Source organism: Zea mays, chromosome 4, assembly GCF_902167145.1.
Source record: "Zea mays cultivar B73 chromosome 4, Zm-B73-REFERENCE-NAM-5.0, whole genome shotgun sequence".
Lineage (NCBI taxonomy): Eukaryota > Viridiplantae > Streptophyta > Magnoliopsida > Poales > Poaceae > Zea > Zea mays.
Window position 1 is genome coordinate 72,228,996 of NC_050099.1, and position 24,024 is coordinate 72,253,019.

The following is a 24,024-nucleotide window of genomic DNA, read 5'->3' on the forward strand; positions in this document are numbered from 1 at the left end:
GCAAGCTTCGTATTATTCCAGTCTACTGCAATGCCGACTTTAGTCCGAGAGTACCTGTTCACACATTGCACTACAGAAATACTGTTAAATCCTTGTTTTTGAGGACCTTCGGACTCCGAAGGTCCCCAACAGGTGACTTACCCATTCAGTGACTTTGGCACTGGACGTTCCAAAAACGGGTACTATCGGATCGGGTGTTTTGGACGGATTTGTTGAAACGATTTTCAACAGGTACCCCTTGGAAATGGGGTACTTGACTATTCTACAAGGATTATAGTGGATTTGGAACAAACTATGTTGGAGTTTTATCAATAATTTTATTCTAAAAAAAAGGGTTGGGAGTCGAATTTATACTGCAGAGTATCAAAATTATACTACTGCCTGCCCAACAAAAAATAAAAAGCATATCCTACATACCTAACTCCTCCAGGTTCATCGACCTGCTGGCCGGGCCGTCCAGCACCGTATGAAACTACCCAACCCAAGAGTATACACCCATCCCTAGTTGGTACCAACCCCGCTTACTCGAACACGCCTCCTGTTCCTATTGCTCAGACCAAACGGTCGTCGACCTGCTGGCCGGGCCGTCCAGCACAGTACCCGTCCGGGTCGGAGCTGTCGATACCTACAGCAGCTGGCACGTTCGTTACATGAACGAACTATCTATCGTAGCACGCTAGCACGCATCTGTTCCCGTCTCCTCAGCCTCCGTCTCAAACTCGCCCGGTCATCCCATCTCCACCACCACATCCGTCCTCTTCCGCCGCCGCCGATGGCCCGCCTCCTCACACAAACCCTCACCCTAGCCCGTCCCGCCGCCTCCTCCTCCCCCACCGCCGCATTCGCCTCCCTCCGTTGCCTCGCTACCAAGGTCGAGATCGTCGAGATCGACCTCACCGAGGAAGACGCTGGCTCCTCGGCCCACGGCTCCTCCCCCTCGTCCCCATCGATCGAGGTGGTTGGGATCCGGCGCCTGGAGGAGGCCATCCACGGCGTCATGGTGCGCCGCGCCGCTCCCGATTGGCTGCCCTTCGTGCCTGGAGGGTCCTACTGGGTGCCCCCGCTGCGCCTCCCGCACGAGGTCACCGCGTTTGTCGGCCGGATCGCGGCCTCAGGAGGCGCCTCCGGGGTCGCCAAGTTCATGGACGGTGTCGCGGCCCCTGGGGGCGCCGGGGCCGTTGGCGGCGCGTTCGAAGTCGTGGAACTCGACGACGACGAGCTCATGGAGGAGGAGGAGGAGGAGGCGCTTTGCTTCTCCACCACGCGCGGCTGGCCCTCGGCCTCTTTCTTCGTCCAAGGCGAGTCCCGTTCGTGATCTGGTGTTTAGAATTTCACATGTTTTGGTCTATGGATGCCATGTTTTAAGCAAATAGCTGTGGATCGTTGTGTTAGAAAGACAAACCTTCTCACTTTAATTATTTTATATGCACCCTATTTTATCAGATGTGTAGGAGGATTATTGCTGCGTGTTGGCCTTGCTTAGCTGTTACTCCTAGTACCCCACCAAATTAGCTTTTGGTGGCGTTTGCATATTAGGATATGTGGGTGGGAACGGGAATTGTTGTGGAGGAATGGGAAATATAAGGGCATGTACAATCTAGACACTGCTGCACGGTACTATAAGTATAAGACACAACTAAAACACAACATAATACAGTGGTCATGTCTAAAACATGTGTCTTACCATATTCATTCTACCAATCAGAGCATTCAATAAATTAAAGTGACCTATCAGCTAGTCTCCTGTCTCCAACATAGAGCTAAGACATTGTGTCTTCGTCAAGATACATGTCTTGAGTTTTTTTACATTCACCCCTTAGACACACTTTAAGACACAACTTAAGACACATATTGTACATGCCCTAAGGGGAGTCGGGGTACGGAAATGGCTATCCTGCCAATTCAATCCCAGCGGGAGAGTTGGGCCTTGTCATCTGATGGCTATGGCGGCGATCTTCAACTTTTGGCTCCAGCACCTGCGGCTAGCCACTCCTGTACTCAAGAAAGGGAGCAGCAGCTGGACCTGGCTATCAACAAAGCCTAGCATTTTTGGTTGGATGCACCTCTCGCCTCGCGCAGCAACGCTGTGGAGTTGAGGGTGGGTGGGGGACACGGGGACGGAGCCATTGCTAACCCTGCTTAGTGCCTTTTATCTTGACTTTCAAAAGATATGGTCCCAATCAACTCAAAGATAATGAGTATCCAGCATGTCAAGGACATGGCTATCCGCTGCACAAGGGCTGTCAAGGCTTTCAAGGTTTAGGATGCCAAGTCTCCATGGTGCTCTGGTTGGCAACCAGTTGATTCTTGAATGTCCATGTCCTGGACCATTTCTTCTATCATGCAAATCACTACACCTTTAAAGTGGGAGTTTCGTCGTGCATCGTCGGCCTCCCCATGCGCGTAGCGAGCGTCGCTAGATTTCCCCCACGCGCTCAGCAAAATATAAAAAAGTGTGCTTGCTGGGATTTGAACCATGGGTCTCTAGGAAGAGAGACATCGCCTCTAACCACTGTAACTTGTGTTGATTTATGTTATACAAAGAAACCATATATGATATATAGAAACCGTAGCGATGCACATGCAACTAAATAGTCCAAGTCATGTAGCACTACTATGTGTTTGAATAGAGTGCTTGGAAAGCAGCTATTGATGTTTCTAAACCGTGACTCCCCTCATGTTGGGTTTCAACTCTAGCCTACCCAACTTGCTTGGGACTGAAAAGCTTTGTTGTTGTTGTTGTTGCTGTTTTCATCTCTCCATCATCATTAAGTAAATGGAAATAGACCTGTTATGAGTTAAAAAAAGAACAAAAAGGAAAAAAAATTATAAAACTATAAGGAGTTGCGTACATGTGCTGTATAAGCTAATCTATCATAGTTGGTTTTAGTAAGAATATGAAGGTGCTTGATGTGTTGATAGGAGATGGGGTACAATATATAGACTCACAACCCTAACCCTAATGGGCCGACAACCTAACAGCGGTGCCGGCCCACTCACTCACACACACAGTCTAACATTCTCCCCTAGTCGCAACGGGGGCACCACACACGATGAGACTGGAGTAGAAGCCGAAGGTAGGAGCCGACGGGTTGAAATTCCCCCGTAGTCGCAGCGTCGTGAGGGTGCGAATGTTGTAGCTGGAGTAGAGACCGTGTGTGCTCCAAGAAGACGATAGCCCCTAGATGCTGAGGTAGCCAAAGTCGAGGTGTCCGCGGTTGGGAGACACGCAGCATGAGCCTGTTCTGCTGGAGGTGTCGACGTTCGAGCGTCAACGATCGGCGAGGGCGATACAACAAAAGAGCACCAGCAGGACGACCTTCTTGCTTCTTCGATCGTCCGGACGTCGAGGAGCCCCACCAGGGAGGCCGACGGCAGCGCACTCGTCTGCGCCGATCATGGTGGTCATGCCCGCGGCAGAATAGAAGGGGTAACGGCGGATCTGGCTGGGAAGGCCACGGCAGCGACGGATCCAGGCAGAAAGACGCGATCTGGTCAAAGGGACGGCGGATCGAGCCGGGAAGGTCGCAGCAACGGTGAATCCGGCCGGGAAGGCCACGACAGGGACGGATCCAACGAAGGCGATGAAGGAGAGGGCGACATGCGGTTCTAGCTGGGCAGGGGACTGCGTCGGGCCTGACAGGGGAGGTTGGACGCTGGCGACGGGAGAAGCTTAAAGGTTGGCGCTACAAGGTGACTTAGGTGAGGGAGGGGAGCTGCGGTGACGGCGCAGGCCGGAGGAAGGGCCGCCACAACGACGCAGACCAGGGTAGCGGTGCTGCGGCGACAGTGGTGAGGCGGGTGGCCGCGCCGGCCTGGAGAAGGTCGTCCACGGCGGCGGGGCCCGTGCTTGCGGCGTTGCCACCGGTTGTAGCGGCCACGACAGCCTGTAGGTACGCGGGGGTGGAGATCCATGGGCGCCATGGCGAGGCAGACGCGCCGGGGGCTGCGCCATCTACCGCCAGCGAGCTGGAGGAGACTGCGCCGGGAGCGGGGAAGGCGGGAGTGGCCAGGCCGTGCCCGCCAGTGGCCGCCTGCGGAGGAGGGGCGACCGCGAGGGAGCCGGCGCTCGCGAGGGCCGCGTAGAGGAGGCCGGCTGGTAACGGGCCGCGTGGAGGGAGTGCGCAGATCCGGCGGCGACGCCCTAGGGCGCTGGAGGCGGTGGATCCCGTGCCTCCAGCGGTGCTGAGGCGGCGGCGCCCGTGCCCTAGGCGGTGATGGGGGACCCGGCCGCGCTGCTGGGCGTCAGCGGGAAGGGGCGGCTGCGCCGCCAAGAGCCGCCAGCACGGCGTTCGAGCAGGGGTGGTGTAGGGGCCAGGGGAGCGGCGACCGTCGGTTAGGGAGAGGGAGGGGCGGGGCGCGACCGACGGTGAGGGAGAAGGGCCGCCCCCAGGAGGGAAGGATGAGCCTCCCGGGGCGACGGCTGTGGGGGTGGGTTGCGGCTGTGGGTGGGGAGGGAGAAACCCTAATCCTCTGATACCAAGTAAGAATATGAAGGTGCTTGATGTATTGATAGGAGATGGGGTACAATATATAGACTCACAACCCTAACCCTAATGGCCCGACAGTCCAACAGTGGTGCCGGCCCACTCACACACACACAGTCTAACAGTTTTTGATGTCTTAGAAGTTAGAACAGACTGTTATCGTGGTTGTCATATATGTGTTCATCTCAAGGTAGATACTGGTATGGTGTTTTCTGTTCCATATGTTAACACTATTAGTTATATGTTTTAATGGATGTAATGATATATACAGAGGATGAACAACCTTTTGTTTCATTCTCATGTGTGCGCATGCAAAAATCCTCAGTGATGGGTAGTAATTTCCTTTGATTAATTTCAATATCATATTATATTATTTGCTTATCTGCATGGTCTATCCTGTTCAAGGGAAATCTCCGGATACAAGGAGGAAATCTAGGAAAGGTGCAATTCAAACTAATGATGAAGAAAGCTGATTCGTTTGTGCTATGTTGCAAGGGGTAAGGTGATTTTTACTTTTATTAGGAACTTGATAGTAACCAACATGCTGTCTTAATGCATTGACTACCTCTATTGAAATTCTTCATGTTTTTTCTACTTGCTTTGAGTAATACTTTTTCTAGTGTGTGAAAGGGCCTTTAGCTGATTTGGTTAGGTGGTCTGAGTAGCACTCAGGTCCAAGTTCGACTCTCTGTGGAACATAATTTTAAGCTGGGGTTAAAAAACCTCCCTCGTATGTCCCACGCCAAGCACATGTCTAAGGCTTAGTCTCAGTCGCGGTCGTTCTCATATGGGCTACGGTGCCACTATCTATGGGTGGGGTAGAGGTTCAAGGGTTTTCTCGACTTGTGTAAGAAGGTCTTCTTCTTAATGTAATGCTCGGGGGCTGTCTTAACCCTCGTAGGTCGAGTTTTTTTCTCTGGCATCAAGTTTTATGGGTGATTCTGTTTATCTGTTATAATCTGCACCCGATTACTCCCATTTGCAGTTTTTGCCCATCGGTATGGTTGTGCTGCAATTTAATGCTTGTAAGGAAAAATGACCTATTTGGGGTTTTCATGTATTGAGCTAATGCGGTTTAGAGAAATCTTAATTGTCCAACCTTTTTGTATTATGCTTATATCCATTCCCCAGAAGGGCGGGCCTAGTACAGCGATAGAGCCTACCGTCTATAATCGGAAGGTCCCGGGTTCGAGCCCCAGCCTCTGCATATTATGCGGGTAAGGCTTGACGCTTAAAGATACCCTTCCCCAGACCCCGCACAGTGCGGGAAGCCTACGGCACTGGGTACGTCCCATTTCCCATGAGATTTCATTATTCCCTTGGGTATCATAGATTTCCTCATTAAGAAATTATTGATACAATATGACATTGTCTGTTAATTCTGTGAATTGTCATGTCAGATATGCCCCAAAGCACATTTCTCTTTCCATGTGCTTCTTCCTGGGATCTGGATTATGTTTTAAATATTAAACAGATGTAGGGTTGCTCATTAGTACAAAAGGAAATTGCAATAGTCAAATTGGAATCATATATGGATCACAAAAAAAGAAGCTGTTATTTCATTTGCTGGAATACTTGTTTTTGGCTAATAGTTTGTTTCTTTTTTAAAATAATGATGATGTTTGTGCCTCGGCAAAATGCTTACCTGAACAAAAGTGAGCTGTAGGCCCACCAAATTTTGATAACTGGATTTCACTTCTGAAATGTGCAACAATTTGTTTGTGCTTACGGATAATGAGAGTTTGTTAATAAAGGACTCCTTAATTCATGCAGTACCCCTGTCCTTCCATGTCACAGCCTTACTGATTATACATGCGATGCACTAACTGCTGCCATGTATGGTGGTTATTGCTGTCTGCGCCACAGGTTCCTGTGACATTTTTTGATCTGATAATTAAACTATTGGCTTGCAGGAATAGGCCTTACAGGTAGTAAGCTTATGTCTTGCAAGCTAAATTGCTAAAATTCAAATAAATGAAATCTACATGTTAGATATGGAAATGCTCTCTTTTTTATGTACTCCCTCCGTTCCAAAGCATTAGCCGTTTTAGCTCTTTGTTTTTATGTCTGTATTCAAATGGATAAAGATGAACCTAGACACATATATAAAACACATACATCAAGTATTGTGTGAACCTATTAATTAACTAAAACGAATTTTAATTTGGGACGAAGGGAGTATGATTCTGCCACATCTCACCATGCAACATGGCTGGAGCGAGAATGGCTGCTCCTACATGCTTGAATATATGGGGACAAACATCTTGTCACACTTGGAAAATCGAAATTATGCAAACAGTGAGATTGTGGTGGACAAGGCCATGGATTGCAAAGGTGCAGTTGTACTTACTGGTGAGGTTGAGGTCTACCACCAACATAATCTTGTTATTGCTGTCTGAGATGGGCTTTGTAGATTTCTCTTATAGTTCTTTCACATGATTCCTATAATCTTGATGGCACAATTATTCGTTATAAATTGTCATGCAAATTAACTGGGTACAAGATAAAGAAACTCTATACATACCAAATGTTGACTGATTCTGCAGTTAGTTATTACCTATATGTACTTAACATTTGTTATCTGCACAAGAAGAATCGTATTTGATATCATGATGCCCCTTCGGCCAGGCTCCTAAAAGGAAACGCAGTGCAGAGTTTAATGACTGCCATGATCAATGTACATTTGGATGGGAATGAGCCATTTGCTGGTAAACCATGGCACCTGCTACTGTTGATGTTGCCTCATCCGACCTGGAAGATATATCTGTAAATTCAGGCTGAAGCTCAGGTGGTTATTGTATCAACAAGCCCTGGCACAAAAGGCTTCGTTTGTAACAAACTAACAATAAAGCATCGATTGACCTGTTTGCTGAATGTGTGATACGGTACTTCCAATACTAGGTCAGCATCAGTCCAGAAGCTGTACCCTGAACAAAGATTCTGGATGGCTTCTTGTGCCAGCTAGGAACAATGTAAAATTGATGTAAGCGTCTGTGCGCACTCCTGATCCATGTACAACTAAGTTAAAATTTTAAACTGTTATAGATTGTTGTATGGATAGCTCTCAATTGCTACTGTTCTCCCCTCATGTTTTATGTTTGATTGTAAAAAAAACTTAAATTGTCACTCATTAAGGCAGAAATACATGAATAAAATAGAGGATCGAAAGACGCCAGAATTTTGAAAAACTTAAGAATTTTCAAAAACATAGGAATTCTGTAGGAGTAGCTGTTCGGACGAGTTGCAATTTGTTTTCTCCAAAACAATAAAGAATGATGTTTTTAGGGCTAGTTTGGCAATCTCATTTTTTAATAGATTTTTATTTTTTTAAGGAAAATTAGTTTATTTTTTCTTAGAAAAATGGAAATCTTTAGAAAAATGGAGTTGCCAAAATAACTTTTAGAAAAATGGAGCTGCCACTGTAACTCTTAGGGTTAGTTTTGGAACTCCATTTTTCTAGGGTTTTCTATTTTCTGAATGGAAAATAAACTAATTTTCTTTGAAAAAATGTGGTTGACTAGTTTGGCCAAAATAACTCTTAGGGCTAGTTTTGGAATTCTATTTTTCTAGGGATTTCTATTTTCTGAATGGAAAATGAACTAATTTTCTTTAGAAAAATGTGGTGTACTAGTTTGGCAACTACATTTTTATAAGGAATCTATTTTTTGAGGGAAAATAAACTAATTTTTCTTGTCAAAATGAAAATTCTTTGGAAAAACGGGGTTGCTAAACTATTTTCTTTGATTTTTCGCTCGTTGAAAATAAAAGCAAAGGAAGTTTCTTATTTTTCATGCAAATGGTTCTTGTGAACCAAACGGCGCTATAGTGACTCAATCTATAGAATGAGGACTTACCCTATAATCCGAAGGGGCTGAGATGTGGTTTGGCAATACTATCCTAGTCAAATTAATTTTTTGTAGATACTGCGATTGGTAGGAAGGTGTAAGAAGAGTGGAAATGCAATTGGCAGGAACGTGAAACAGAGTGGAATTTCGGAAATATGCAATGACATTGGTGGTGGTGGTGTATGTAGAGTGGAATTTCAGAAACATTCATCAATATGTGTCATCTTTTACCCTGTTTCGACCGGTATGGTCATAATCATGCAAGTAATTGCTATTAGTAAGATCTCCCACCCACAACAACACTTAAGAGCTAGTTTGGGAGCCACAAAAACGGAAGGGATTGGTGGGACCTAACATCCCCTCTTTATTTAAAATTGAATAAGAAGAGTAATTTAGGTCATCCAATCCCCTCCGGTTTTTGACTCCTAAAATAGCGTTAAGATGTAGTCTATTCTAGTGTTCCTAGCTACTAGCTAGCTTGACGAGTGTTCGTTGTTTATGCTGCCTCATTTGTACATATCATGGAGCTAGATAGGACTAGTGCTGGAAATTAGACCGAGCCGGCTTGGTCTGGTCTGACCTAATCTCATTGTGCTTCGGGCTAAGAAAGCCCAAAAAACTTTTGGACTATGTCGTGTCAGCCCAAAAAGTAGAAACAGTGGCCCAATCTTATCCTAAAGCGTTTTTGTTGGTCGTGCCGTTCCAAGTCTGACCATATATTTGAACCACATAAAATCTAAAATTTACAATTACATAAAGTTCACAGCTTACTAAATTAAAGATATTAAACAATGCTAGTTTCATTTGACCATATAAAATCTAAATATTATAAACAAAATAAAGTCTATAGCTTAGTAAATTAAAGAAATTAAATAATATGAGCTTCACTGCGCCGTGTCGGCCCAAGCCTGGCCCATATGTGCGGGTCGTGCTGGGGCCCGACAGGCTGAAATTTGAGGCCCGTCTTCGGGCCGTACTAGCCTAACCTATATTATTTTGTGTTAGACTGTGCTTTGGGCTCCTATCTTTGAATCGTGCTCGTGCTGGTCCAAAAATCCCGGTCTATGTTCCCAGCACTAGATAGGACCTAGTAGATCCTAGGAGATGAGAATATAGCAACCCCTAGGTCTCCAAAGCCAGAATCTATGATACTTTAGTATACCATAAGCATGTCATATGTTGCTCCCTTCTTGCAGCACAACATCCAATTATAGGAAAGTGCTAACGGAGATGACAAAGGGCAATGCTTCCGACGCATAAGGCACGCTTAGAGGTTGTTTGATTCGTTGTCTCACTTGTCACAGTTTCACGTCTAACGTTAAACATGTTTGACCGAGTTAGTCATATGTTTGGTTTATAGCTACAATTGTGGTAAGTTTTTCCTTCTGTTGTGTAGGTTCCACTAAGTGTGACAAGATTCCCTTAGACATGGCAAACTGTGGCGAATAATTTGAGTACCTAACCTTGAGCAAATGTGGCATGAAATGTGTGGTGATTTTTGACACCTTATGTATACAACCAAACATGCCATTAGTCCGTCCTAAGTGCACCAAGACCCACTAATTCACCATGTGTCGTGTACTTAAAGAAACTAATGGTGTGTTTGGTTTGTGGAGTCACTCTATGCTTTATGAGGTGATGCATCATAAGTTTATTCCATCAATTTTGGTGGAATCAACCCACTCCTCATTTATATACTAATTATTAGCTTATGAGGAATGGGGTGATGATGGATCAACCCATTCTATTCCACAAACCAAATAAAAAAGTGAGGAGTGAAAAGAAGATGGATCACTTCATTCCTCAAACCAAACACACTATTAGGGTGTTTGGTTTGATGAATGAGCTAGTCCATCATCTTCTCACTCCTCACTATTTTTGTTTGGTTTGTGGAATAGAATGAGTTGATCCATCACCACCTCATTCCTCATAGTTAGTTAGTTAGTATTAATATGAGGAATGAGGTCATCCCACCAAATTTGAGGAATAAACTTATGATGCACCACCTCAATTTGGATGTAGTGATTCCTTAAACCAAACACCCCCTATAAGAGGGTGTTTGGTTTGAGGATCACTACAACCAACATGGGGTGGTGCATCATGAGTCCATTTCTCAAATTTGGTGGGATGATCACACTCCTCATGTTAGTACTAACTAACTATGAGGAATGAGGTGATAATGGATCAAATCATTTCATTTCATAAACCAAATAAAAAAAGTAAAGGGTGAGAATATGATGGACTAAATTATTTCTTGAACCAAACACCCTATAAAGGAGCTCATTACCATCTTTCGCTCACTTGTGGCCCAAAGCAACTCATGATGTAATGCCATGGCTTGTGATCTTTAATCTTCCAAATCAAGAAGCCAGAGTCAAGTCCAAAAGATGTTGCTCATTCTTAGCACTCAAGATTGTCCATTCTTCCCTTTTCCTCTTAGCTTATTGGGAATGCAAATGCATGCGTACCTTGTGCCCTTTGCGAGGGTAGTTTGTTGGGGGCTGCTGGCATAGGTTGATGCCAAGTTAGGTGGCTCCAACCGAAAGCATGAGGGAGGGCATTGTAGCTGGCCCCACTCCTAAAGACATGTGAGCTCGATCAGGAACCCTGACCTAATGGCAGCTTGGAACTACCTCCTATTTTTTTTCTCTTCAATTCACGAGTGTGCATTATATATTTATGTATAGTATGGCCAAGTGAGTAGCATCGCAAGGAAAAGCGTAGATTATGTCTGACTAAAGTAAGAACATGATCTTGGTACTTTGTTTACCTTTGTTGTTAGAAAAAGTATGTGGGTCATATATAGTAGCCGTGCTGTCCAACTTGTGATTTGAACAACAAGGTATCGTCCCCACTATCTTCCAGTGATATTAACTGTTAGAAATATAGGCATTTTTTATATCATTTTAATTGCATAAATTAACATTATGAAGATGACATATAAAAGATGATTAATCATAGAAATCATGATATCAAATATATTCATAACAATATGGATCATGAGAACATAAAACATATGAATCACATAAATCATATAAATATAATAAGCATTTAAACTGACGGAACAATTGAAAATAAGCAGATATCAATATAAACAGCATGACTGTAAAATTAAAACAAACAGATATAACATATTAGTAGCATAAACAGACATCAGACATGTCATGATATAATATGACAGAACAGATAAGATAAATTCATGGTTACATACGAAACAGTAGACATGAACATATGAAACATATATAATATGGAGAACGTAAAACAGTAAGGAGATGAAACGATCATACCCTCCCATGCGTTCCGACTTCCGAGGATCCAGATCCTTGTCCAACTTCTCTTGTCATTTCGCCAGGAAGAAGAAGATGTTTACCAGTGATGAAGACAACGACAGATGTTCGGGCAGTCGCGTAGACGCTCCCCAAAAACCTAATTGTCGATCCCTCGTGCAAGGTCTCGAACGGCAAGGGATTCGGAGGCACCTGCCCTCTCGTTGCTCTATGCGCCTGCCTACCTCGCCTCGCCACGCCACGCCCGGCCTGGCCCGGCCGGCGGCAGCGGCGCGCGCGCGCGTGTGGTAGGCCTGGCTCATTTCTTGACTTCTCAAATTAAGTGGAATAATTTCCACCATATAAGTCAAGCCAACGACCATTGGAATTCCAATATGGTACTATTGGTATTGTCCACAATTACACACCATAGAGTTTATTGGTTAAATGGGCCAAGCCCATAAAAGATCCAACAATTCCCACCAAACTCTAGGGTTTGTAATGATGAAGTATCAGAATCACAATCCTTTGATATACCAGTGTTTCGATGGAGACTAATAAGTTGAACATCCATCTAGAATAAGAGTTTCACTCATTCACAACTGAACAATAGACTAAGCCTTGAATTGACAGTTTTGTGCGAAATGAGATTCGCTCAAATCCTTTGCTGATACTAGGCTGCAAAAGGGCATCCCTGCTGTTTAGAAGCATATAAGTCACACTTCAGTGTCTTTCATGAGTATTTAGGGATTACCCAAGTCCCATAGACGGTGACTAGCAGTCTGACTCATATAGGTGTACTCCTCAGAAGATGTTTTGTAGGACAACATCTTACCTTTATAAGACTCTTGGAATACATTAAGGTAAATACCATCCTGCCTTACAGATAGGAAAGATGTGCATCAGAAATGAGTTAAAGGAAGGGATCTTTCCTCACAACCTACTCCTAGCTTGTTTCTCCACTCTACTTCACGGGATCTCCGATCACATAGAGCAGGTTACCACTTGAGTAGATTTCACATGGGTCTCATACCCATTTCTCTCGATGCACTTTCTATCACATTGAGTGACAGACCCTTAGTGAATTGATCTGCCAGATTATTCGATGTGTGGACACAATCTACCATTATAACTCCAGAGTTTTTCAGCTTTCTGACAGATTTTAATCTCCTCTTAACATGCCTTGTAGACTTCATGTTATTCCTAGAACTGTTAACCTTTGCAATCAAAGTTTGGTTGTCACAATTCATGGAAATAGCCGATATCGGTTTTCAACTACCGGTAAATCCAATAGGAAATCACGAAGCCACTCGGCCTCAGCCCCAGCAGTGTCTAATGCTACGAGTTCTGCTTCCATTGTAGACTTTGTTAAGATAGTTTGCTTGCAAGACTTCCAGGAAACAGCGCCACCTCCAAACAGAAACATATATCCACTTGTGGCATAAAGCTCATCAACATAAAAAATCCAGTTGGCATCACAATAGCCTTCCGGCACTTTTGGGTTTCCAGTATGATGAATACCGTATGTCATAGTACCTTTCAAATACCACAACACTCTCTCAAGAGCACGCCAGTGATCATCTCCTGGTTTTGACACAAACCGACTCAGCTTACTCACAGCATATGAGATGTCCGGTCTTGTTGCACTTGCAAGGTACATGAGCGAGCCAATGATCTGGGAGTATGTCAATTGATCCCTTTCTATTCTCTGATTCTTTCTCAATAGCATGCTAGGGTCATAAGGTATTGGAGCAGGATCACAGTCACTAAAACTAAAGCGACTCAATACCTTTTCCACATAATGAGATTGTAACTAAGTTACCCTACCATCACCTTCTCTAACAAGCTTGATGTTTAGAATGATATCAGCTTCTCCCAAATCTTTCATTTCGAAATTGCTCGATAGAAGATTTTTAACTTCCTCAATCACATTGAGATTTGATCCAAAGATCAAGATGTCATCAACAAAAAGGCACAGCATAACAGACTCACCCCCACCACAGCGATAATATACACACGTGTCAGCTTCATTTACAGCAAAACCAGCGGCTGTAAGAGTATTATCAAACTTTTCATGCCATTGCTTAGGTGCTTGTTTTAGGCCATACAATGATTTTATCAACCTGCACACCTTGTTCTCTTGACCATCCGCAATGAACCCTTCTGGCTGATCCATGTAGATCTCGTCATCCAACTCTCCATTTAGGAAAGCTGTCTTAACATCCATCTGATGAATGATAAGACCATAAGAGGCTGCCACAGCTATTAATGTGAGAATTGTAGTCAATCGAGCAACTGGTGAGTAGGTATCAAAGAAATCTTCACCCTCTTTTTAGGTATATCCTTTGGCCACAAGCCTTGCCTTGTACCTTTCGATTGTACCATTAGGCCTAAGCTTTTTCTTGAAGATCCATTTGCAGCCTATAGGTTGACAACCATAAGGACGGTCAATGACCTCCCAAGTTCCATTAGACATAATAGATTCCATCTCACTCCTTACTGCTTCCTTCCATAAGTCAGCATCAGGAGAGGAATATGCCTCACTAATGGTAGTTGGTGTGTCTTCCACAAGGTACACTATAAAGTCATTACCAAAGGATTTTACAACCCTCTGTCTCTTGCTCTTTCAAGTGACTATAGTGTCATCCTCCTCAGGGATGTGCACGTGAAGATCCTCAGCATGATCTATAGGAATAGACAGTTCGTGCTCATGGGGAATTATAGTCTCATGACTTGTATCACTAGGTGTATTCTTCATGGAAAACTCATTCTCAAAAAATGTTGCATCTCTTGATTCCATGATAGTATCAACATACATATCAGGCACATCAGATTTTATAATTAAGAACCTATACCTAGTGTTGTGAAAAGAGTACCCAAGGAATATACAATCAACAGTTTTAGGCCCAAGTTTACGTTTTTTGTTGATTGGCACATTCACTTTAGCCAAGCAACCCCAAGTGCGCAAATATGAGAGATTTAATCTTCTCTTTTCCCATTACTCAAATGGTGTGATTTCTTTGTTCTTTGTTGGAACTCTGTTCAGGACATGACACGCTGTCAAAATCGCCTCACCCCACCATGCCTTGGATAATCCCACTGTACTCAACACGGCAATCACCAAATCTGTTAGAGTGCTGTTTTTCCTTTCAGCAATCCCATTGGATTGTGGTGAGAATGGTGGTGTCCTCTCATGAATAATACCATGTTCCATGCAGAACTCATCGAAAACATTAGAGAAATATTCTCCACCTCGGTCGGACCTTAACCGTTTTATTTTTCTCTCAAGTTGGTTCTCAACTTCAGCTTTATAGGTCTTAAAATAATTAAATGCTTCATCTTTTGTTTTTAAGAGATACACATAGCAAAATCTGGTGGAGTCATCTATAAAAGTGAGAAAGTATCTTTTACCACCTTTTGTCGAAATTTCATTCATCTCGCACATATTAGAATGAACAAGTTCTAGAGGTGCCAAATTCCTCGCCTCAGCAGCCTTATGAGGCTTGCGGGGTTGTTTTGATTCAACACACACATGGCACTTAGACTTTTTGACCAAGTTAAATTTAGGAATTAAATTTAGATTTGCTAACCGCATAAGACAGCCAAAACTTGCACGACAAAACCATGAATGCCATAAATCTGACTCATCAGAAAAATTAACAGAATTTACTATTTTATTACACACATCATGCAGTGATAAGCGGAACAAGCCTCCGCAGTCATATCCTTTACCAACAAAAGTACCATGTTTTGACACAACACATTTATTTGACTCAAGAACAACTTTGTACCCATCTCGACATAGCATAGAAGCTATTGGGGACTTGTTCTCAAATGCTATGAGTTAAGAACAAGGCAACAAAAAATGTTAATGGTTAAAGACCTTCATCCTTCAAAGCATTATCTCCCTTAGGATATAATGGTCTTCAGACGAAGGTTATGAAGGACGCACCTTCATCATCTCAGTATATAATAAAGCAAGTAGAAGCATATGAAACATGGGAAATAACATGAATAATTATATGACATTATCAGAACATTTTTATTATCTTATCATGAATAAACATGAACAATATCGAATTACATTAATACCTTCGGCTTGACGGAAGGTAAAAGTCCAAGCGTGACGTGCGAGTGAATACAAGTCGGAGTGAACAGTACGGTGTCACTGTTCATCTATTTATAGGCACAGGACGCAGCCTGTGTAGAATTACATTCATGCCCTCGATATTTACTATTGACTTAGGGAAATCTATCGAGGACTAGGCAGCCTTTTCCCCCTTTAGTCGGTTTCATTTTCCATCGTTAAGCCGAAGCTTCTTCACGGGTAGCTTCGGCACTAATTCATCCTTCTCTCGAACCGCACTCTTCATATTATGTATAGCTTCATCCCATGCCCGAAGGTTCCTGTACATACATTATACTTGGGAAACATGTTAGTCGTGTTTTTGAGGACCTTCGGAAGATGAAGGCCCCCAACAGTAGCCCCTCGCAGTATTAATTTGTTATAACAACGAATTTAGACTGCGACGTGAACGAAGGCCTTAAGCCGAAGGTCTGAAAAAACATCTTCCCTTTGCTAGAATAGCGACAGTCAATGACAAACGGGGCCCGCCAAGTTGCAAAGCACTAGGCGTATAAATATGAACCCACATCGGCAGCATTTGATACACTGTCTCTGCTATTTGCGTTATTTTCTCAAATTTCTAGCTCTTGCTCAATAGCTCTCGCCTGATTTTCGAGCTTTTAGAGCTTCGGTTTAAAGGCATGTTTGCTCCAATTTTGAGGAGAAGAAGATGAGTGAGGAGAAGAAGATGACTGAAGAGAAAAAAATGACCAAGGAGAAGAAGCTGTATGAAGAAAAGAAAGTTGTGGATCCTTTCATCGCTGGGTTTATGAGTCTATGGCAAAAACGAATACAGAGAAAATTACTAAGGAGATCATGGAAGGTTTGTCCGAAGATTCTGATGACAGTGATAGTTATGACATGGAAAGTGGGGATGAAGATTCTGAGGATCGGCCGTGGCGGCCAAGCCATACTATCTTCAGAAAATCGACTATCAAGCAAAGTCATATTGATGCTATGAGGGGGAGATATTTTCGCGACATGTCTATTGTCAGAGTTGGAGGAACAGTACTGCCCCTGCTCTGGAGGAAAACGAAGTTGTTATTTACCGAAGCTTCTTGAAGGCAGGCCTTCGGTTCCCGCTGAGTAAATTTGTGGTCGAGGTATTAAAGATATTCCAAATCTTTCTTCATCAGATTACCCCCAAGGCTATAATCAGGATGGAGATATTTGTCTGGGCTGTATGGAGCCAGGGGCTGGAGCCGAGCGTGAAAGGCTTCTGCAACATGCACGAGCTTTTATACGAGATGAAGGCTATCGACAAAGAACAATACCACAACAACTTCGGTTGTTACGGGTTCATTGCCCGTTCTAATGCAAGCCACCTGGTGCCAATATTCCGGAAAAGATGGCCCGGGGCCTGGATGGAGGAGTGGTTTTATGTTAAAAGTGATCTGATTAAAAGAGAAGACATCAAGGAAATTATCCAGCGCCCCATCTGGTCTCCCTTTGGCCTTCGAAGGCCGAAGGTGGATATTGATAGTGATGTTGAAGCATGTCAGAAGGCCTTTAGTACTGTTTGCGCCTTCATTGGCACGAGGGGTTTAATTCAAGAACACATATCCTTCAGGGTGTGGCCACTTGTGGAGAGCTAGGATATGTCGAAGGAGACTACTGTCGAATCCAATGAAGGTGGCCTAGTCCGATTGAAGTATACCTTCAGGTTTAGTGAGAAGTTTGATGAGCCAGATGATGACTGGTTGAAATGTATTGAAGCTACCAGTGACGAGCTGCTTGGGACATATTCCAAGGCCAAAGACGATGCCTTGTCCGCAGCCTTCGGGGGCCGGGGAAGAAAAGATTAAACAGGGTATTTGATGCGATTGGCTTCGTATACCTTGATTATCGCTACCCGCTACGAGGGCAAGGAAAAAAGAGAAAGACTGCCGCTTCGGCCACCACAACTGTGACGAAGGGCAAAAAAGTGAGCGATATATTGAACCGGTCGTAGTGCCTGAATTTGGTGAAGGGGCCTCTTCAACTGCTGAAGCAAGACAAGCTGCTCCGATTGTGCAGAGCGTTGAAGAGCCGATTGTAGTGCCGAAGGTGCCTACAGTCGGGCCAACTGAAGCTAAGGATGATAAGGCTGAAGAGCCACAGGTGGAAAAAGTGATAAAAATGCCAGAAGTCATGAGCCCACCGGAAGAGGCAAATTTGCCGAAGATGCAAAAAGCTCCTACCGCAACTCCCAAGAGGAGGAGGATGGCCAGCGTGCTAGACGCTGTTATGGAGACTACAAAGGCCTTGACCCCTGCTCCTATTAAGAAAGTTGCTGAAGTTGCCAAGGGCCAGGCCGAAGCCGAAGCTGAGCCTACAGTGCCCATTGAGACGAAGGCTGTCGTGCCTAAAGACAAGGCTGATCAGCAAACTTCAGATACCGGCATGACAGCAGGGCAAGGTATGGCAGAAAAAGCAAAATCTCCTGCCCTCGAAGCTCTAGTCGAAGCTGTTGATTACATTTATCACATGCTTTGGGGAAGAAATTATCCGAAGAAGAAATCCTGGAAGCCAGACACTATGCCCAAAAATTAAAATATCCGAAGGGAGCCTTAGTGTTTAACGACACTAACGAAGATGATTTCTTGTACTGTCTCCCGGACAATAAAGAAATATCCGTTTGCCGGGAGATAGCTAAAAGTATGGGATTTCCGAAGCTTGAAGAAGGCCTTTCGGTTATGTCGAAAGATGATCTTGCTGATAGCCTCGCGTACAACAGTATAAAGGTATAGAAGTTAACTTTGAAGTTGGAAAATGAAGTATTTTATTGCCATGCTCAATTCTTTATTCTTCTTTGCAGGGCTTAATTCTTAGTAATGCCTTGAGGGCACAGAAGAGCGCCAAAGACGAAGGTTGTATAATGGTCTTAACAACCTTCGCTCAGAGGTGATTGAACTGATGAAGATATATTTCATTCTAGTGTGGGCAGAATTATTACAAGAAATTGAAATTGAGTTTTTCATTACTTGTTTCTCATATAGAAACTAAAATGGCATAAAAGATAAAAGTACTTCAGAAGTAGGATATTCCTCAGTATATGTGCTTCGATTCTGGTACAGTGCTATTGACTGTACGAGCTTCGGACTCCTCCCTGAAGTCGCGTTGCTATTGGGGGTACTGGCGCCCTTCTGGCTGCTGGCTTTGGGTATGAGTAGGTGGCAATGGTGGTGGCGGTGGAAGCTGAGGCTAGGAAGCTTGTGAATGGCTTGCCGAAGCAACAGAAGTTGCAGGTTGATTGCCCACATATTCCGGTATGTAGGGAGTGTAGCACAAAGCAGTATGTAAAACCTGCTTCGGCTGGTTCTGCCGGGCTTCTGCTTCGGTAATCTTTTTTTGCTTCTGAATGGTAATCTGGCACGTTCTTGTAGTGTGGCCCTTGTCTTCACCACATAATAAGCAATAGATTTTCCTGGGCTGATCCCCATATCTTCCTTCGAAGCCCTTGCCGCCTCTGCCCCTTGGAGCTGGTAGCCTGAAGAAGCTTTGCTGCTGCCCTGAAGACTGTGAGCTGTGTTGCGGCCTCTGGAACTGGCTTCCTTTGTCATCATTCTTGTCGGTGTTTTGGGTCCGACCGCACACCCGGGGTTGCCCCATCTGTTGCTGATCCCAATGTGGGTGCTCCATCTGTTGTTGATCCCAATGGGTGTGCTGCCTGTGTTGCTAACGTGGACGACGAGGAGGAAGAAGATGAAGTTCCTTTGACTCGGAAAAACAGTCGGCAGTTCATTGCTAGTGGTGAAAGTAGTGGAGTCCCTTCTCCTTCTTTGTCTGCTCTCATTGGCCTGCAAGAACTGTCCCTGGCCAATTTTGATCAGACTCTTGAGGATATGGTTCCAGAGGATTTGTTATCGGAGCCAGTGGATGATGGTGTGATGGAGGTTTGTGCTGATGTGCTTGATGCTGGGTTGAGGTCATCCCGTGCCTCGTCGACCTTGGAGCGCGATCTCGAGGGTCGGGAGACTGAATTGGATTGTTCTGGTCCCATGGAAGTAACTGAGGGCCCATCAGCCTTAGAAGTGGCTACCGCAGAGAACCTGGACCCCCAGGGTGGTGTTGACACACGCCCAACCCCCAAGGATGTCGCCGGGGATGACTTGGTTCGGGTGGGAAGTGTAAGCCACTGCCCAGCCCCCGAGGGTGCTGCCGGGATGATCCGGCTCAAGTGGGCAGTGCAAACTATGACCCAGCCCCCGAGGGTATCCGAGCGGGGTCTCCCTCCTGTACTTCCATGGACGTTCATGCGGGATCGCCTCCTCACTCTGGCTGTATGGTGGTAGCCCAAACCTTGGACTAGGGAGTCGCTTTAGAGGGCAGTGTCCCTGCTGACCGAGTGTTGGGCTCTGTTGATGGCACCGAGTTGATTCCTGCTGGTTCGTTGCAAGCTGCTTCGGGTAGTGGCCTTACGCCCGGTTATCAATTGATCTCTCCTGATTTGGGAATCCCTTCGTTCTTTTCCAACCTCCAGGTACTGTGATGTATTTTAGCTTGGTTTTTACATTGCACAAACTGCTGTCATTACGCTCATCTGTTCTTTTCATCAGGCTTTGGTGGATGGGATGGCTAGCTAGCTGAGGTTACAGGGTGCTTCTGTCCCAGAAGTAGCTTCGTCACTTGCATGTTGGAATCCAGTGTCACTTCAGCATCGTGTCTCTGAATTGGAGGCGACCAACGCTGGTTAGTGCTTTTTTGCTTCTCTTTGTCTTCACTGTAGACTGCTTTACATTCTGACCCCTTCTTGTTTGATTGTCTCTTGCTAGGTATGACTCGGCAGATTTCCACTCTTGAGGAAAAACATTCCCGAGATCAGGCTAAATTGGTCCAGTGGTGCGCTGACTTCGAGGAAAAGTACTCTCAAAGTCAGACCGAACTAACTCAGGTCTCGGCTGCCTTAGATGATGCCAATGCACTGAGTTCTTCTCTTCACGCTCAGCTCAATTCTGAAAAGGTGATTTATGAAACTGTGCTTTGCCTTGTTGTGCTCCTATTACTTGCTTGGTTTTTGAGGTAGTTGTCTTTTGTTTGCAGGAAGAAAAACGTATCCTTGCTGCTTCTCATGACAGTCTTGACAGATTGTATCGTGATTCTAGCAACTCGCTGACCATCCTGGAGAGGAGTCTTCGCTTTACCATGGAAGAATTGGACAATCAACGCTGTAAGCTGCAGGAATCCACGGATGAAGTGACCCGGCTCAAGCAGTTGATATCTGCGAAGGACGCTACTATCAAAGAACTCCGAGCTTCCAAGAAATCCATCGCCCAAGAATTAGAAACTGCTCGGTTGGCTACCAAGGTTGCCGAAGAAACTTCTGTTACTCTCAGAGCCCAGCACGATAGAGCCATGGATAAGGCTATTCGGGCGGGGCGAATCTTGATGAGGAGACCCGGCGTGGTTGTTCCCGAAGATATAAGGGCTGATGTGAATGCTGCCCCTGATTCCTCGAGTCGTCCTTCCTCATCGACTGCTCCTGAGAAAAATATCACAAAATAGAGAGACATTTTGCGTGCTTTGAGCGCGCGGTTAGCATGGTCAGACATTTGTTAGAAGACGTCATTTCAGTATTTGAACGATGTTGTTATTCTCATGTTGTTTCAGAATTAGTTCATGAATTTGCAGTAGTAAAATGATGTGCGACGGTTTTGAGACTTGTTCGCGGGGTATAGAAGTCATCCCTATATGAATAATTGTAAGCACGTCAGATCGCCTTAAGTCGCTGCTGACTTAAGTCGATTGCTTCTGTTAATAGGGTGTAGTGGTCACCCTGAATTGCGTGGGCGTGAGCATGTTGCACCGCCTTAAGTCGTTGCCGACTTGAGCCGATTGCTCCGTTAGCAGGGCATAGTGGTCACCCCGGGTTAAGTAAGCGTGAGCATGTTGCACCGCCTTAAGTCGTTGCCGACTTAAGCCGATTGCTCCGTTAGCAGGGCATAGTGGTCACCCCAGGTTAAGTAAGCGTGAGCATGTTGCACCGCCTTAAGTCGTTGCCGATTTAAGCCGATTGCTCCGTTAGCAGGGCATAGTGGTCACCCCGGGTTAAGTAAGCGTGAGCATGTTGCACCGCCTTAAGTCGTTGCCGACTTAAGCTGATTGCTCCGTTAGCAGGGCATAGTGGTCACCCTAGGTTAAGTAAGCGTGAGCATGTTGCACCGCCTTAAGTCGTTGCCGACTTAAGCCGATTGCTCCGTTAGCAGGGCATAGTGGTCACCCCGGGTTAAGTAAGAATGCAAGTCAATCATGAACAAACTGAGTGTCTTTGAAGCCCCTTTTTATTGATGACATATTTCCATTTTACAGAGTACATCGTCGTCCCGATAGCTTTTGAAATTCAGCTAGGGATAAAACTTCCTGAGGTGTTCTATGTTCCAGGAGTTCCCGACTTCTATGCCATCCATCTGAGTGAGACGATATGATCCTGGCCGAGTGACTTCTGCTACTATGAAGGGTCCTTTCCATAAGGGCGATAACTTGTGTCGTCCCTCCCCCGTTAGAATTCGGCGGAGGACGAGATCTCCTACTGAGAAGGATCGCTGTCGCACGGCCTTGTCATGATAGCGCCTTAGAGTCTGCTGGTACCGTGCTGATTGGATTACCGCATTTAGCCGTTCTTCTTCGAGTATATCAATGTCCTCTAGCCTAGTGGCCTTGACTTCTGTTATGCTTTCAAAGATCAACCTTGGCGCTCTGAACTTGAGATCGGCGGGTAACACTGCCTCCGACCCATAGACCATGAAGAAAGGAGTGTTTCCATGCAGAGCTCGGCTAGGTTGGGTTCTTAGGCTCCAAACGACATAGGGCAATTCCCTTATCCACTTTCCTGCGAATTTTTCATTCTTATCGAAGACCTTTTTCTTGAGTGCCTCCAGTATCATCCCGTTGGCTCGCTCAACCTGCCCGTTGGCTCTTGGATGTGCTACAGATGCATACTTGATCTGAATGCTTTTTTGCTCGCAGAAGTCGAAGAACTCTGAACTTGTGAAGTTGGATCCTAGGTCAGTTATGATGCTGTTTGGTATCCCGAATCTGAATATTATGACTTGTATGAATTCCACGGTCTTAGCTGAGGTTAAAGAAGCAATGGGCTTCAATTCTATCCATTTAGTGAATTTGTCGATTGCTACCAATACATGAGTGTATCCTCCTTGAGCTTTCTTGAAAGGTCCGATCATATCCAATCCCCAGCATGCGAAAGGCCAAGTTACTGGTATGGTCTGCAGCTGCTGTGCTGGCAGACGTTGTTGTTTTGACAAGTATTGGCAGGCTTCGCACCTCTGAACTAACTCGGTTGCATCACTCTTCGTTGTTGGCCAATAGAATCCTGACCTGAAGACCTTCCCGACTAGTGTTCTGGATGTCGCATGTATTCCACATTGCCCAGCATGGACCTCCTCCAGAAGTCGCTTCCCAGTAGATGGAAGAATACACTTCATGAGGACGCCTGACGCACCCCTTCTGTACAATGTCTCCCCAATGAGTGTGTAGTGAGCCGACTGTCTGGCAATGCGCTCGGCTGAATTCTTGTCATCTGGTTCCTCTTCATTCTTTATATACTTGATGATTGGCCTTCTCCAGTCATCAGAGTCTAACTCGGGTTGATCTATAATGTTACACTCTTCTGCTTGATCCATTGAGATGCTCGGCTGTAGTATTTCTTGCACAAAGACTCCAGGTGGGACCTGAGTTCGACTGGATCCTAGCTTGGACAATATATCGGGATCTCTTTCTACATGATGAAATTCCAGACCCTCAAATTTATCTTCCAGCTTTCGGACAGCAGTGCAGTATTTTCCCATTGAATCGCTTGAACAATCCCACTCTTTGTTTATCTGGCTAATGACTACCAGAGAGTCTCCGTACACCATCAATCTCTTGATACCCAACGATATGGCGATGTTCAATCCATGGATCAGAGCTTCATACTCGGCTGCATTGTTGGAGGCCGGAAACAGCAACTGGAGGGCATATTTGAGGTGTTCGCCTCCATGTGCGGTGAAGAGAATTCCTGCTCCTGCTCCCTGCAGCTTCAGCGAGCCATCAAAATACATTCGCCACACTTCTGCAGTCTCTGGGTTATCTGGTACTTGTTGTTCAGTCCACTCTGATACGAAATCAACCAGTGCTTGAGTTTTGATGGCAGTGCGAGGTCGGAACTCGATGTCATGAGATCCCAGCTCACAAGCCCACTTGGCTATTCGGCCAATGGCTTCCTTGTTGTGAAGAATATCCCCTATCGGAAAACCAGTGACTACTATGACTTTGTGGTCATCAAAGTAGTGACGTAGCTTGCGGGCAGTTAGAAGTACTGCATA

At 45.1% G+C, this 24,024-nt stretch overlaps 1 protein-coding gene across 3 annotated transcripts; it reads left to right on the plus strand.

Moving 5' to 3' along the window:
- Positions 1–505: 505 nt before the first annotated feature.
- LOC100191378 (uncharacterized) lies at positions 506–7,561 on the plus strand. Of its 3 annotated transcripts, XR_564904.4 has the most exons (4): positions 513–1,298; positions 4,893–4,984; positions 5,619–5,771; positions 7,116–7,561. XR_564904.4 is itself a non-coding variant. In NM_001136812.1 (3 exons), the coding sequence occupies exons 1-2, from the start codon at positions 773–775 to the stop codon at positions 4,958–4,960; spliced, it is 594 nt and encodes a 197-aa protein (NP_001130284.1). In that variant the 5' UTR covers positions 526–772; the 3' UTR covers positions 4,961–4,984; positions 7,116–7,540. The 3 variants fall into 3 exon arrangements, 2 of the variants coding, with proteins under 2 accessions (XP_008676427.1, NP_001130284.1); NM_001136812.1 differs by lacking the exon at positions 5,619–5,771 and having other exon boundaries at positions 526–1,298; positions 7,116–7,540; XM_008678205.4 differs by lacking the exons at positions 4,893–4,984; positions 5,619–5,771 and having other exon boundaries at positions 506–1,298.
- Positions 7,562–24,024: the final 16,463 nt, after the last annotated feature.